This window comes from Euleptes europaea, chromosome 10, assembly GCF_029931775.1.
Source record: "Euleptes europaea isolate rEulEur1 chromosome 10, rEulEur1.hap1, whole genome shotgun sequence".
NCBI classification, from domain to species: domain Eukaryota; kingdom Metazoa; phylum Chordata; class Lepidosauria; order Squamata; family Sphaerodactylidae; genus Euleptes; species Euleptes europaea.
In genome coordinates this window covers 6,659,239-6,672,031 of record NC_079321.1, presented here as the reverse complement: position 1 = coordinate 6,672,031, position 12,793 = coordinate 6,659,239, and the positions used below count along the sequence as shown (strand labels likewise).

Sequence of the window (12,793 nt, the reverse complement as noted above, 5' to 3'; positions counted from 1 at the left end):
ATGTGCAGATTTACTTGCTAGACAAATGGCTGTAGGAACTTAAGCCACAGAGGGGGCTTATAGTTCCCCATCTGTCTATTTGAGGGAGCTTCATTTAATGTTGAACATCTTCTTTTTCTGGATTTTTGAGGGTGGGTTGTGAGCGCCGCCCCGAAATGGCTGCCATGGGAAGCAGAGCCAAACCCAAAACGGTGTTGCCGGTAGCAATTATATCATGCCTTTTTTTCTTGCTGAGCTTGCAAGTTGAGTGAGAGATTACGCACCTGTTACTTAGATCATCCTTTGTCTTGGACAGTTACTTGGAACAAGGACAGAAAAAGCTTGATTAATTGCTTTTTAAGAGATGTGATTGGCTTTTTAATCTTTTTTTCTTTTCTTTTTTGTCCTTTCATTGTTGTCATCAAAAACCATCTTCTAAAAGCCTCCGTGTTTCTTTCGTGATACTGCAAAATAAGACATAAGAGGGCGGGAGGCATTGCCTCTGGAAGTCTTCATATATTACTCCAGGTGGCAGTCAAACCCCATATTTCAAAATACATATCAGGCACATAGAATCATAGAGTTGGAAGGGACCACCAGGGTCATCTAGTCCAACCCCCTGTGCAATGCAGGACATTCACAACTACCTCCCCCCACACACTCCCAGTGACCCCTACTCCATGCCCAGAAGATGCCCGAGATGCCCTCCCTCTCATGATCTGCCTGAGGTCATAGAATCAGCATTGCTGACAGATGGCCATCTAACCTCTTCTTAAAAACCTCCAGGGAAGGAGAGCTCACCACCTCCCGAGGAAGCCTGTTCCACTGAGGAACCGCTCTGTTAGAAAATTCTTCCTAATGTCTAGACGGAAACATCTCGGTTGTAACTTTATTTATTTTATTTATTGCCCCCCCTTCCTCACTGAGACTTAAGGCAGATTACAAAATATATAAAACACACACACAATGCAATCAAACTGCATAAGGCATCCCAAAAGTACAGTTGCCAACCTCCAGGTACTAGCTGGAGATCTCCTGCTATTACAACTGTTCTCCAGCCAATAGAGATCAGTTCAACTGGAGAAAACTGCCGCTTTGGCAACTGGACTCTATGGCATTGAAGTCCCACCCCTCCCCAAACCCCACCCTCCTCAGGGTCTGCCCCAAAAACCTCCCACCAGTGGCGAAGAGGGACCTGGCAACCCTACCAATAAGCAGGACTAGGATTACAAAACAAGCAAAAAGACCAGTACGATATTCCATACTGCTCTATACCCAGTCACATACTCTCAGCCTAACCTACACCACAAAGTAGTAGAAAAGAGCAAGAGTCTAGTAGTACCTTAAAGACTAACAAATTTTCTGGCAGAGTATGAGCTTTCGTGAGCCACAGCTTACTTCTTCAGAGACAGCTAGAATGTGATCCATGTATCCTTAAGTAGAGACGAGTGAATTAGACACACAATGGCAATGTAAATGTCAAAAGCAAGTAAATGACATTAGCAGGCGTGATTGGGTTAGGTGTGATAAGCAAAGGGTAGTAGGCGTGGAGAAATTAGCATTGGCAGTGAGACAGGAACCCCAGATCTAAAGTCCAGGAGAATGCATAGTCTTGAGCTTCATTATTAGTTGTAATTCAGCAGTCTCTCCTTCTAATCTCTTTCTAGACTGCCAGCTCTGGGTTGGGAAATACCTGGAGATTTTGGAGTTGAAGCCTGAGGAGGGCGGGGTTTGGAGAGGGGAGGGGCTCCAATGCCATACAGTCCAATGGCCAAAGCGCCCATTTTCTCCGGGTGAACTGATCTCTATCGGCTGGAGATCAGTTGTAATAGCGGGAGACCTCCAGCCACCACCTGGAGGTTGGTAACCCGAGATGGGAGACAAACAGTGCTCTCGTTCTATCAACCAGATTCCCCCAAGAAATAAAGGGAAAGGGGGAAACTAGTGGTCTATAAATATTCACCGGCACCGTTTGGTTCCAAACAGATACCGGTTTGGATACATGTTTCTTTGATCTTTGACAGCTCTTTAAGCTGCCAAAGAACAAAGTCAGATGGTTTCAGTACACATTAGGCCACTCTGCTTATTCTATACCACCGTTCAGTATATAACCGCTGCATAAGCGATTTGCTAACAAGCTTGATTAAAATTTCCCACTCTGCAATCATTGCAGTCACTTATCATTACCAAGACCAGCGCACCAACATTATTGAACCGGGACTAATATTTGGCAATGCACAATCTTCAAACAAGTTTCCAGGCATCCCTGTTGTGTCATTGTGTTTCTTTGTTTGTTATCAGCTTGACAATGAGATATTGGGCAATTAGATGTATCACGGGTTGATGTACTCACATCCGGAAGCATTGTTAATTCTGTATCAGATTGTGTGAGTGACTCTCCATGTGACAAGACCCACGATTTCGGTTAAGAGTTTACACCAGTGGTTCCCAAAGCGGGCAGTACCACACCCTGGGGGGCGGTGGGATTACCTAGGGGGGCACTAAGAGGCAAGGGGGAAGCAGGGGCGCGCTAGAGTTGGGCCCCTTCAAGTGTGTTGTTGGATAGGGTAGGGAGCACAGGGGTTGAGTTTGTGGAACCCAAGGGGGCGGTGGCCCGAAAGGTTTGGGAACCACTGGTTTACACCAAGCCACACAAAATATCAGATAAAAATATCTCATCAGGTTTATTTCCGGATGTGTTTTTTTTAATAACTTTCTGTATTTATGACTATTGAGGAAGGCCTATTCAGGCCAAAACGCGTCTGGACTAGCATTGGTAATTTACATTGATTGTATATCGACTGTGTATAAGAATTTTATAACTGATATTTTCATATGTAGCCTCTATTCCAGGCCCTGTGTTTTTAACAATTTTATATAGTTCACCTTGCGATAAATGTAATTATCTTGTTATAGTATAGCAGGGGTGTCAAACACAAGGCCCGGGGGCCGGATCCGGCCCCTTGAGCGCTTATCCGGCCCGCGAGGCAGCCATCCTCCCAGTCCCGATCTGGGTTAGCGAGGCATGGCCCGGCCCGACCAAGTGACATTTGTGTCATATCCGGCCCTCGTAATGAATGAGTTCGACATCCCTGGTGTAGTTTGTAGCTCAACCTTTGAAGCTCTCTCTACATATTTGGTCGAGTCCCCCCCCCCTTTTCTGTTGTTCGATTGTCAAGAGTATCCTGCCAGATGAAATCCACAAGACACTCAAAAGTAGAACAGGTCTTGCTTGACTAAACACATAAAGCTGCCTTATCCTGAATCAGACCCTTGGTCCATCAAAGTCAGTATTGTCTACTCAGACCGGCAGCGTCTCTCCAGGGTCTCAGGCAGGGGTCTTTCACATCACCTACTTGCCTAGTCCCTTTAACTGGAGATGCTGGGGATTGAACGTGGGATCTTCTGCATGCCAAGCAGATGCTGTACCACTGAGTTATGGCCCCTCCCCAACAAAACCAGAACAATTCACAAAAAGGTGCAAAGCAGCACAGGAGAGTTAACAGCCATAATGATAAATTACTGAATGAAACTTGAGAATTGGCTACAGTATGAAATAGCTGTACGTACCTTTGTCTTATTCCTTTGCCATGGTAGACTCTTTTTTCAAATTTCTAGACATTTGGTACTTCCTTACAAGGTAATATGCTCCAGTGAACTCACACAAGAAAGATAAAAGCTGGCTGGTGTGCAGACATGGCTGTACAACTTTTTCTAAATTGGCAATTGCCACTAAGTCCCCCCTAGGGTTGCCATCTCTGGGTTGGGAAAAACCTGGAGATTTTGGGGGCAGAGCCTGAGGGTGGGGTTTGGGAAGGGGAGGGATTTCGATGCCAGAGTTCAATCGCCAAAGCGGCCATTTTCTGCAAGGGAACTGATCTCTGTCGCCTGGAGATCAATTGTAATAGCGGAAGACCTCCAGCTACCACCTGGAGGTTGGCAACCCTAGTCCCCCCACTTCCTGCTGCAAACACCCATCCACCATGTCATTCCTCAGGAACTAGGGTTGCCAGGTCTCTTTTCACCACCAGTGAGAAGTTTTGGGGGCTGAGCCTGAGGAGGGTGGGGTTTGGGGAGGGGAGGGACTTCAATGCCATAGAGTCCAATGGCCAAAGCAACCATTTTCTCCAGGGGAACTGATCTCTGTCGGCTGGAGATCAGTTGTAAGCAGCAGATGTCCAGCTAGTACCTGGACTTGAGTCCTTACCAGGAGTGGAAGGAACTCAGCATCTTACCCCTCTGGGGAAGCATTATGCACTTTATTCTGGAAATGGTTATTCTTTGAAACCTGGTATCATGGATGATGATATATAATTGCATGCATTGCAACTTTTGAAGGACTGATGAAGAACTGAGCCTTTGTGCTCCAAAACGATCGTATTCTCCTTGACTGTTCATCTTGCAGCATCTGTTTTGAGAAAAGACCAAGATAGTTATTTCAAAGAACTTACTTGATACTTACCTGACAGAATTTATATTTCAAATTAATTGTGGAATTTTTGCACATCCACTGTTGTACTGAATGTATGTGTGGTTGGTGGTTTCATTACCACATACTGTAAAGTGTATATGTAGCTATAATATATTGGCATTGTTATCAGCATTGCTCCTGTACTGGTTTTCTCATCCTCCTGATAATAGTACAGTGGTGTCTTTTTTTCTCCTTCAGTACCTGGAGGTTGGCAACCCTATCAGGAAACCCTAGCCAGCTTTCTGTGGTGTTCAGTGGGCTGCAGTGGGAGACAGGAGGAGGCAGGAAAGTTCCATACTGCTGATGGAAAAAGTAGTCTGGATCCAACCCTGCATGTATAATGGGTATAAATTACAGGCGGAAAGGAACCGTCTGGACATTAGGAATAATTTTTTTTACAGTAAGAGTAGTTCAGCAGTGGAATAGGCTGCCTAGGGAGGTGGGTGAGCTCCCCCTCATGGGCAGTCTGCAAGCAGCAGCTGGACGAACACTTGTCAGGGATGCTCTAGGTCCGGGGTGTCGAACTCAATTGTTACGAGGGCCGGATAGGACATAAATGTCACTTGGTCGGGTGGGGCCATGCCTCGCCAGCCCAGATTGGAAATGGGGGAGGGTGGCTGCCTCGGCTGGCTCGGGGGCCGGATAAGAGCTCTCAAGGGGCCGGATCCGGCCCTCGGGCCTTATGTTTGACACCCCTGCTCTAGGCTGATCCTGCATTGAGCAGGGGTTTGGACTAGATGGCCTGTATAGCCCCTTCCAACTCTATGATTCTTATTACGGCTGCCAATCTCCAGGTACTATCCAAAATAGCAAGGCACCTCTGTGCTGATGCCAAAATGGTTAGGAAAAACTGCAGCGGAGTCTTCAAGTACAGAAGTAGCAAAATACTTATTAGTGCTTACACATATATAACATTATCAAGACATAGTGAAAGACATAAACAAGAACTCTTGGAAATATATACAATATATACAGCTCAGGTTTGATGCAGTCTCTATGCAACATAGCAATGTAAGCACATATATGTGTAAGCACTAATAAGTATTTTGCTACTTTTGTACTTGAAGTCTCCGCTGCAGTTTTGCCCAATCTCCAGGTACTAGCTGGAGATTTCCTGCTATTACAACTGATCTCCAGCCAATAGAGATCGGTTCACCTGGAGAAAATGGCCGCTTTGGCAATTGGACTCTATGGCACTGGAGTGCCTACCCTCAACAAACCCCTCCCTCCGCAGACTCCACCCCAAAAACCTCCCACCGGTGGCAAAGAGGGGCTGGCAACCCTACTTCTTATAGATTCAAGTATCCGTGTAACAAAAATATATTTCCAGCCTCCCCTACAGAACCCCTCTTTGTATGTTTCTATCACATACACAGAATTTCTGGCCATCTTCTTCGTTAGCTCCCTTTGGATTGGGGGAAACAAACAAACAACTGATAAAACTTGGTTATTTTGTTTTATTTAAATAAACATAAACCCTTCAGTGTTGCAAATGCCAAAAAAAACCCGACAATCCCGCCCCCCAAGAATAGTTAACACGGAGAGAGGAAAGAAATTCATTGAGGGTAAATTGCATATTCCAATACCAGGTAAATTTCCTGTGACCAGTTCATTTGTTACAGTTAGACCAGACAGAGAAAGAGAGAGGAAGGAAAAAAAGAAAAGAAAAAAACGAAAAAGTCTTTATTTGGATTATCTGACATGTGGTTAAGCACTTTTTTTGGTAAAAAAACAAGAAAAGAAAAACAGCACATCAACGTCACTTGTATTAATTCCATTTAAAAACCATTCTTTTTTTCCTGTCAACTTAATCTTGTTTTAGACTTTTGAAAAAGCTGATCTACCATTTCCCCCTTTTCCTACCCTTTTCCTGGCTCAGAACTAATCTACACATCCAGTCAACGGATGCAACAATCTACTACCATGCTAGTCTACCCAAGTCATCTAGGATATTTTTTTTTCATAGTAAAGATAAATATAAAAAAAAAGAGTTACTATACATAATGCTCTATTTTATACAATGGCTGCATCCAAAGCTGTAAATTAATGTCCTTTTGAACTGATCACTTTTACCCTTAGTTATACGCTTTATTAAAAAAAGAGAGAGAGACAACTTTATAGATATCAAAGGCATGTTCTTCAAAACATTACATTGAAGGCAAAGAATTCAAATCTTTCCCCATCACACGAAAAAATTGACGGGCCAGGACGACTTCCAGACACTCCCCACTTCGCCTCCGCTGCTTCCTTCTACACAGAGAAAAGTCTTCCATTATACACAGGAGCTGAATCACTGAAGTTACAAAAGAGGGGGGGAGAAAAAAAAGGGGGGGCAAGGTATTCTTCATCTCAAAGTAAACTGCCAAAGCCCAGAGAATGAGACATAGTTGATTTAAGATGACAATCCGTTCGAATTCAGGATCCTTTAGCTTATGCTCATGAGTTTAAACGCTGTCCTCGGGGCAAGCCATGTGTGTTAGTCAAGAGGCCCTTGGAAAATAAGTCTGATGTATCCTTGTTCACCGGAGAGCTGGTGTGCGCAGAACGGGCAGGCCGCGTGAAAAGTGTGGGTACCGTGCGGAAGAGGGATTTGGGACCAATAGGCCGTTGTCTTTTCCGAGCAGACGTGTCCACACGGGCTGAAAGCGTGCGTTGGAGGTCCGGCATCCACATAAAACCCCGCTTCGCATCCAAGCCAGAGAGGCACGTAAGGGCCGACCGAGCGGCACATCGGACACTCCCGATCCTTCCCGTCTCTCTCTTCTTTGTTCCCCCAGTTATGGTAGCCGTGGACGTGGCCACAGTTCAGGTAAACCCAGGGCTGCTTTTCGTCGACGACATCTTTCCTCTTCATGCTGGGGAAGGCTAACGTGTTAAAACCCACCGGGCACTGAGGCCTGGCCGCATTGATTTCCTGTCGCAGAGCTTCCAGGTGCTTCACTGTCGGAGTGCGGGAAAGCCCTTCCGCCGTGCGCCAAAGCAGGGTTGCTCCACACAGGTCGATCAGCGAGCCGTCCTGGAGTTGGTTGGTTTCGTTTTCAACCTGGTAGGAAAACACAAACACAGGTTTTGCAGAGTTAAGCGTGAACAGCTTTTGATATCAAAAGCAAATGCAATTCCTTAGGAGGAGGAGGAGGTGGTGGAGGAGGAAGGAGGAGGATGATTTCCCAACCTGCCAGCTCCAGGTTGGGAAATACCTGGAGGTTTTGGGGGTGGAGCCTGAAGAGGGTGGGATTTGGGGAGGGGAGGGACTTCAATGCCATAGAGTCCAACTGCCAAAGCAGTCGTTTTCTCCAGGGAAATGATCTCTATCGGCTGGAGATCAGTTGTAATAGCAGGAGTTCCACAGCTAGTACTTGGTGGTTGGCAACCCTACAAAGTGGCCATTTTCTCCAGGGGAACTGATCTCTGTTGCTTGGAGATCAGTTGTAATAGCAGGAGATCTCCAGCCACCACCTGGAGGATGGCAACCCTACCTAAGATCCCATGGAGGATTTTCACAGGCAGAAGGGGTGTGATTTTTCACTGATTCCTCACTGTAGGCCTCTGACGTCTCCCTGTTGTCTCCTAGGAGAAACATTTCAGAGGGCACATGGGAGTGGAGAAGCCACGGAAATTTCCACTGGAGCCCAGCCAGTATATGGAAATCTCAGTTGTTTCTTTTTTTGCGACACTGCTTCCCGGGTTTTAGCCAGCTTCCCTGTTGTACCTCTGTCAGCGTTTCAATACAAGAAAAGCAAGCTGGACTTGTAGATTGTGTAGATCTCCCGTAATGAGATTTTAATATGCATGAGGTCCAGTTGTTCCCCTTAATTTTTGATTTATATTTTAATTGAATCCAAACATTTCACACCTTTTGTATTCTAGGACATCTTTCACATTTAGTTAAGCATGTTATACGCCCTATGAAACTCCTCCCTCACCTTTTCCTATATTTTCTGCCTCTATTAGATTACTGGATCCGGCTCCAGCTCTGGTTTCTAACATCCTCAAAAGCATCTCCTGATCTCCATTCCTCCATGTGGATCAACAGATAAAATACTTAGCAGATAGTTACCAAATGTATGAAAAGGGTATAAATGCTTTTTAGAGATCCTTTTAAGAATGACACCCCCCGCAGTGGTGTCTTCATTCTGCTGCATGTGGGCTTTTGGTGATACCCGGCCCTCGATTCGCCCATTTGAGTTCAACAAGAGCAAGGGCCTTCTCCATTGTGGCTCCGACCTGGTGGAATGCTTTGTCCGAGGGGACTCGTGCCCTACGGGACCTCTCTGTATTCTGCAGGGCACGTGAGACAGAGTCATTCCACCAGGCATTCCACTAAAATGTGATTGTGGCGAATTCCACCATCAATGCTGTTGATTTTTTTTAATGTCAAAAGTGTTAGTTTGCCGGGTGTTGATTTTTCAAATTGGATGTTAGTGAAATTATGGGTTTTTAAAAGTTATTATTGTATTGTTATTCTATTAGCTGCCGTGATCTCCATTCTGGGGGAGGGGGCAGGATAAAAATCTTAAGAAAATAAATTAATACACACATAAATAAATAAATGATGAGGCAGGTATGTTTAACATTAAGGAACTGTGGAATTGAGGCAAATGTGAGGTGATTTTGCTGCTGAGAAAACAACAAAGGCATGTAGGCCTCTGGGTAGCCTGTCAAGAAGTGGAACCTAGGGATGCCAGCCTCCAGGTGGGACCTGGGGATTCCCTGGAATTACAGCTTATCTCCAGACTACAGAGATCAGTTCCCCAAGAGAAAAAGGATGCTTTGTTGGGTGGACCCTATGGCATGGTACCCCACTGAGGTCCCTGTCCTCCCCAAGCTCTACCTCCAAATCTCCAGGAGTTTCCCCACCTGGAGCTGGCAACCCTAACCCCCCATCCCCCACCGGGGGGGACATGGCAACCCTAGTGGAACCAGTGCCTAGTTCCCAAGGGAGTGGTTTTTGTCTCTGAGCTTTTCAGTAAGGATTTAAAATTCATCACTACTTATTGCTCAAGGTTATGACTGGTCAGTTAGTGAACCACACAGACACTGCCATTGGACTTCACCTTAGAACCAACTAGACGAAGGCCTGAGGCATAACTGGTTGATGGGTAGGGTTGCCAACCTCCAGGTAGTGGCTGGAGATCTCCTGTTATTACAACTGATCTCCAGCTGATAGAGAGCAGTTGCCCTGGAGAAAATGGCCGCTTTGGCAACTGGACTATATAGCATTGAAGTCCCTCCCCTCCCCAAACCCTGCTCTCCTCAGGCTCTGCCCCAAAAACCTCCCGCCGATGGCGAAGAGGGACCTGGCAACCCTACTCTTTCTTAATTGCAAAGAGATATGGTTTACAGCGGTTGGGCAAACGTGCTATTCTTACCATTTTGCCCCTCTGCTGAGCAGATCTCGTTTCGCGGAGGCTGAACACGTTCCCACATACAGATATCTCCCTCCACACCCCTGGCTTGGAGTCTTCAGTGAAGCCATTCCGCGGATGCATGACAAGGACCCCGTTTGTGGTCAACCCATCCATTTGCCCATCGGAGGTCTTCCACTTGGCCGCTTTCTCCTGCAAGGAAACCATCAACAAAAGGTACTTTTATTCATTCAGCTCATCCTCGGATTTCTGCTGGAATCCATGCTCGGTTTCAGACCTGCCGGAAACCAAGCGCCGGGAGGTAGAGGCAGCAGCTTCTTACCCCGAGGAAAATGTTTTTGGAGGAGTCAAATCCAGCGGCATATATCCTTGCCGTGAAAGGAGGATTGCGTTCACATATGATCCGGCAGGCAAACCGAGAGATGGTACTTTGCACGGACTGAGTTTCTGAATTGCTTTGGCTGCCAGGGACAGTATCCGTCACTACGAAATCTATCGGACTTTCTGTCGATCGGCCAATCTGGCAAAAAATAAAAATAAACAGGTATATTCAGATAACATTCATGATGCATTCAGATAACGTTCAGATAACGTTCGTGATTGGAGAAAAGGGAGCTTCTGAAGTATCGTAAAACAAGGACTAGTCAAATCAGTCCATCTTTGGAGACAGATCATGACGGGTAGCTGTGTTAGTCTGTTTGTAGCAGTAGTAGTAGAAGAGTTGGTTTTTATATGCCGACTTTCTCCAGCGTGGTGTAGTGGTTAAGACTGGTGTTTGGAGAAACGGGTTGGTTTCCCCACTCCTACACATAAGGCCACCTGGGTGACTTTGGGCTAGTCACAGTTGTCTTAGAGCTCTCTCAGCCTCACCTACCTCACAGGGTGACTGTTGAGGGGAGGGGAAGGGAAGTTGATTGTAAGCCGGTTTGATTCTTCCTTAAGTGGTAGAGAAAGTCGGCATATAAAAACCAACTCTTCTTCTTCTAGTTCTACAGCAAACTAAAATGGCTACCCTCTATCTCCAGAGGCACCCTTGAAGCCTACGGCACATATTATGGATTGAACTTTTGTGAGTCAGAACCCAAATTCATCAGGATATATTCACTCGCACACGCAGTGATACAATAAACCGAGAGTGGGGTGTGGCAGAAAGAAAGTGTGAGGTCAGAAGGCCCGTTGTTCCACCATGTAGGTGCGTGACACGACATTATGGAGCTCCAGTCAAAAGTGTGAACAATCCAGTCAGCGTGGGTGTGGACCGCTCCCGACTGATGATGGACGGTCAAAGTACATAAACTTGTAAACAGGGATAATGACCGCGAGTAGCACGCTGGCTGCTCCCAGTTCATATTGAGCCCAAATTGGACAGTGTCAAATCTGACTAGGATGACGACTAGGGGTTGCCAGGTCCTTCTTCACCATCGGTGGGAGGTTTTTGGGGGTGGAGCCTGAGGTGGGTGGGGTTTGGGGAGGGGCTTCAATGCCATAGAGTCCAACTGCCAAAGCGGCCGTTTTCTCCAAGGGAACTGATCAGCTACTACCTGGAGGTTCAAAAGAATAATTCGCCAGTGCTGTATGTAGGCTATGCTACAAAAATAAACCAGCACTAGACTAAACCTCTCAACATGTATTGTATATCTTCAATTACAATGTGCAAACACTTACAACATACAACACACATAAGAAAACCTACTCTTACAACAATACAAAACAAAAGAAATATGTCCATACAGATCCTCTGTTTCAATAAACTTGAGCAACTAGCATTTTATCAGGGTTGCAAAGGTAACTCATCAATTCTTTTGCAGACAAAATAGCAGTCCAACTCCTGAGCAGGGGGAGGGAGTTGCACTGCTATTTTGTCAGCAAAAGAATTGATGAGTTACCTTTTGCTTTGTATTGTTGTAAGAGTAGGTTTTCTTATGTGAATAGTATGTTTATAGGTTGTATGTTGTGTTTGCACATTGTAATTGAAGATATACAATACATGTTGAGAGGTTTAGTCTAGTGCTTGTTTATTTTTGTTACTACCTGGAGGTTGGCAACCCTATTCCAACACCAGAAAAATATCACAACAGGAATTTGTGCCATTCCCGAATGTGCATACATCCCTTACCTGAAACATATCTGTATTGCTGTCGTGCGTGTATTCAACCACCACCGTCTGGACTCGAGACAAGGTGTAGGATATACTATGCTGGTCCTTGTTACTTATTGCCTGTTGAGAAGAAGATAAGCATATTGTTCCCTTTTGTGAGTCTTAAATATAATGGCCTTTGGCCCTGCATAATAAATGTTACCTACCAACCTAATATTTGGTTGGGATTCCCCACCATTCATCCTACTAATTTAAATTCATCCTAATAATTTAAAATAAATGTTGCCTCCTTACCTAATATTTGGTTTGGACTCTCCCCCCACCCCATTTACCCTAAAAAATTAAAATTTATTCTTCACAATGGAGCAAATTCTGCAAGCAAATCCACTTGTATTCTTTCCGGTATCACTATTTTAAGGAGCCTTCTTATGGGGAGTAATGAAATGGCAGCATTTATTTCAAACACTCCTGGTTAACGTAAGTTTTTCCCCAGCATTTCTAGAAGGGTCGTCAAATCAAAATATTTGGCCCAGGACTTAGAAATTTCACGAAATTTGCAACCCAGCTCTTGACATTTACCAGCGGAAACCAGTTTGGGTTATTTTCCTCCCCCTTCCTAGCGATGCCAGCCTCCAGGTGAGACCTGGGGATCCCCCGGGAATTAGAGCTCATCTCCAGACTACAGAGTGGTTAAGGGGAGATATGATAGAGGTTTATAAAATTATGCATGGTATGCAGAGAGTGGACAGGGAGAAGCTTGTCTCCCTCTCTCATAATACCAGAACACGGGGTCATCTGCTGAAGATGGAGGCGGGGAGATTCAAAACAGATAAAAGGAAGTACTTCGCCACACAACACATAGTTAAATTGTGGAACTCC

At 45.4% G+C, this 12,793-nt stretch overlaps 1 protein-coding gene across 2 annotated transcripts in view; it reads right to left on the bottom strand.

Moving 5' to 3' along the window:
* Positions 1-6,916: 6,916 nt before the first annotated feature.
* Positions 6,917-12,793, bottom strand: part of PELI1 (pellino E3 ubiquitin protein ligase 1) — a 58,711-nt gene continuing 52,834 nt past the window's right edge. For both annotated transcript variants that reach the window (XM_056856742.1, XM_056856741.1), the window contains 4 exons: positions 11,933-12,034; positions 10,139-10,336; positions 9,820-10,008; positions 6,917-7,493 (listed from right to left, as the gene is read on the bottom strand). In XM_056856742.1, coding sequence (XP_056712720.1) covers positions 6,927-7,493; positions 9,820-10,008; positions 10,139-10,336; positions 11,933-12,034 — 1,056 coding nt within the window. In that variant the 3' untranslated portion in view covers positions 6,917-6,926. The remainder of the gene's footprint in view (positions 7,494-9,819; positions 10,009-10,138; positions 10,337-11,932; positions 12,035-12,793) is intronic.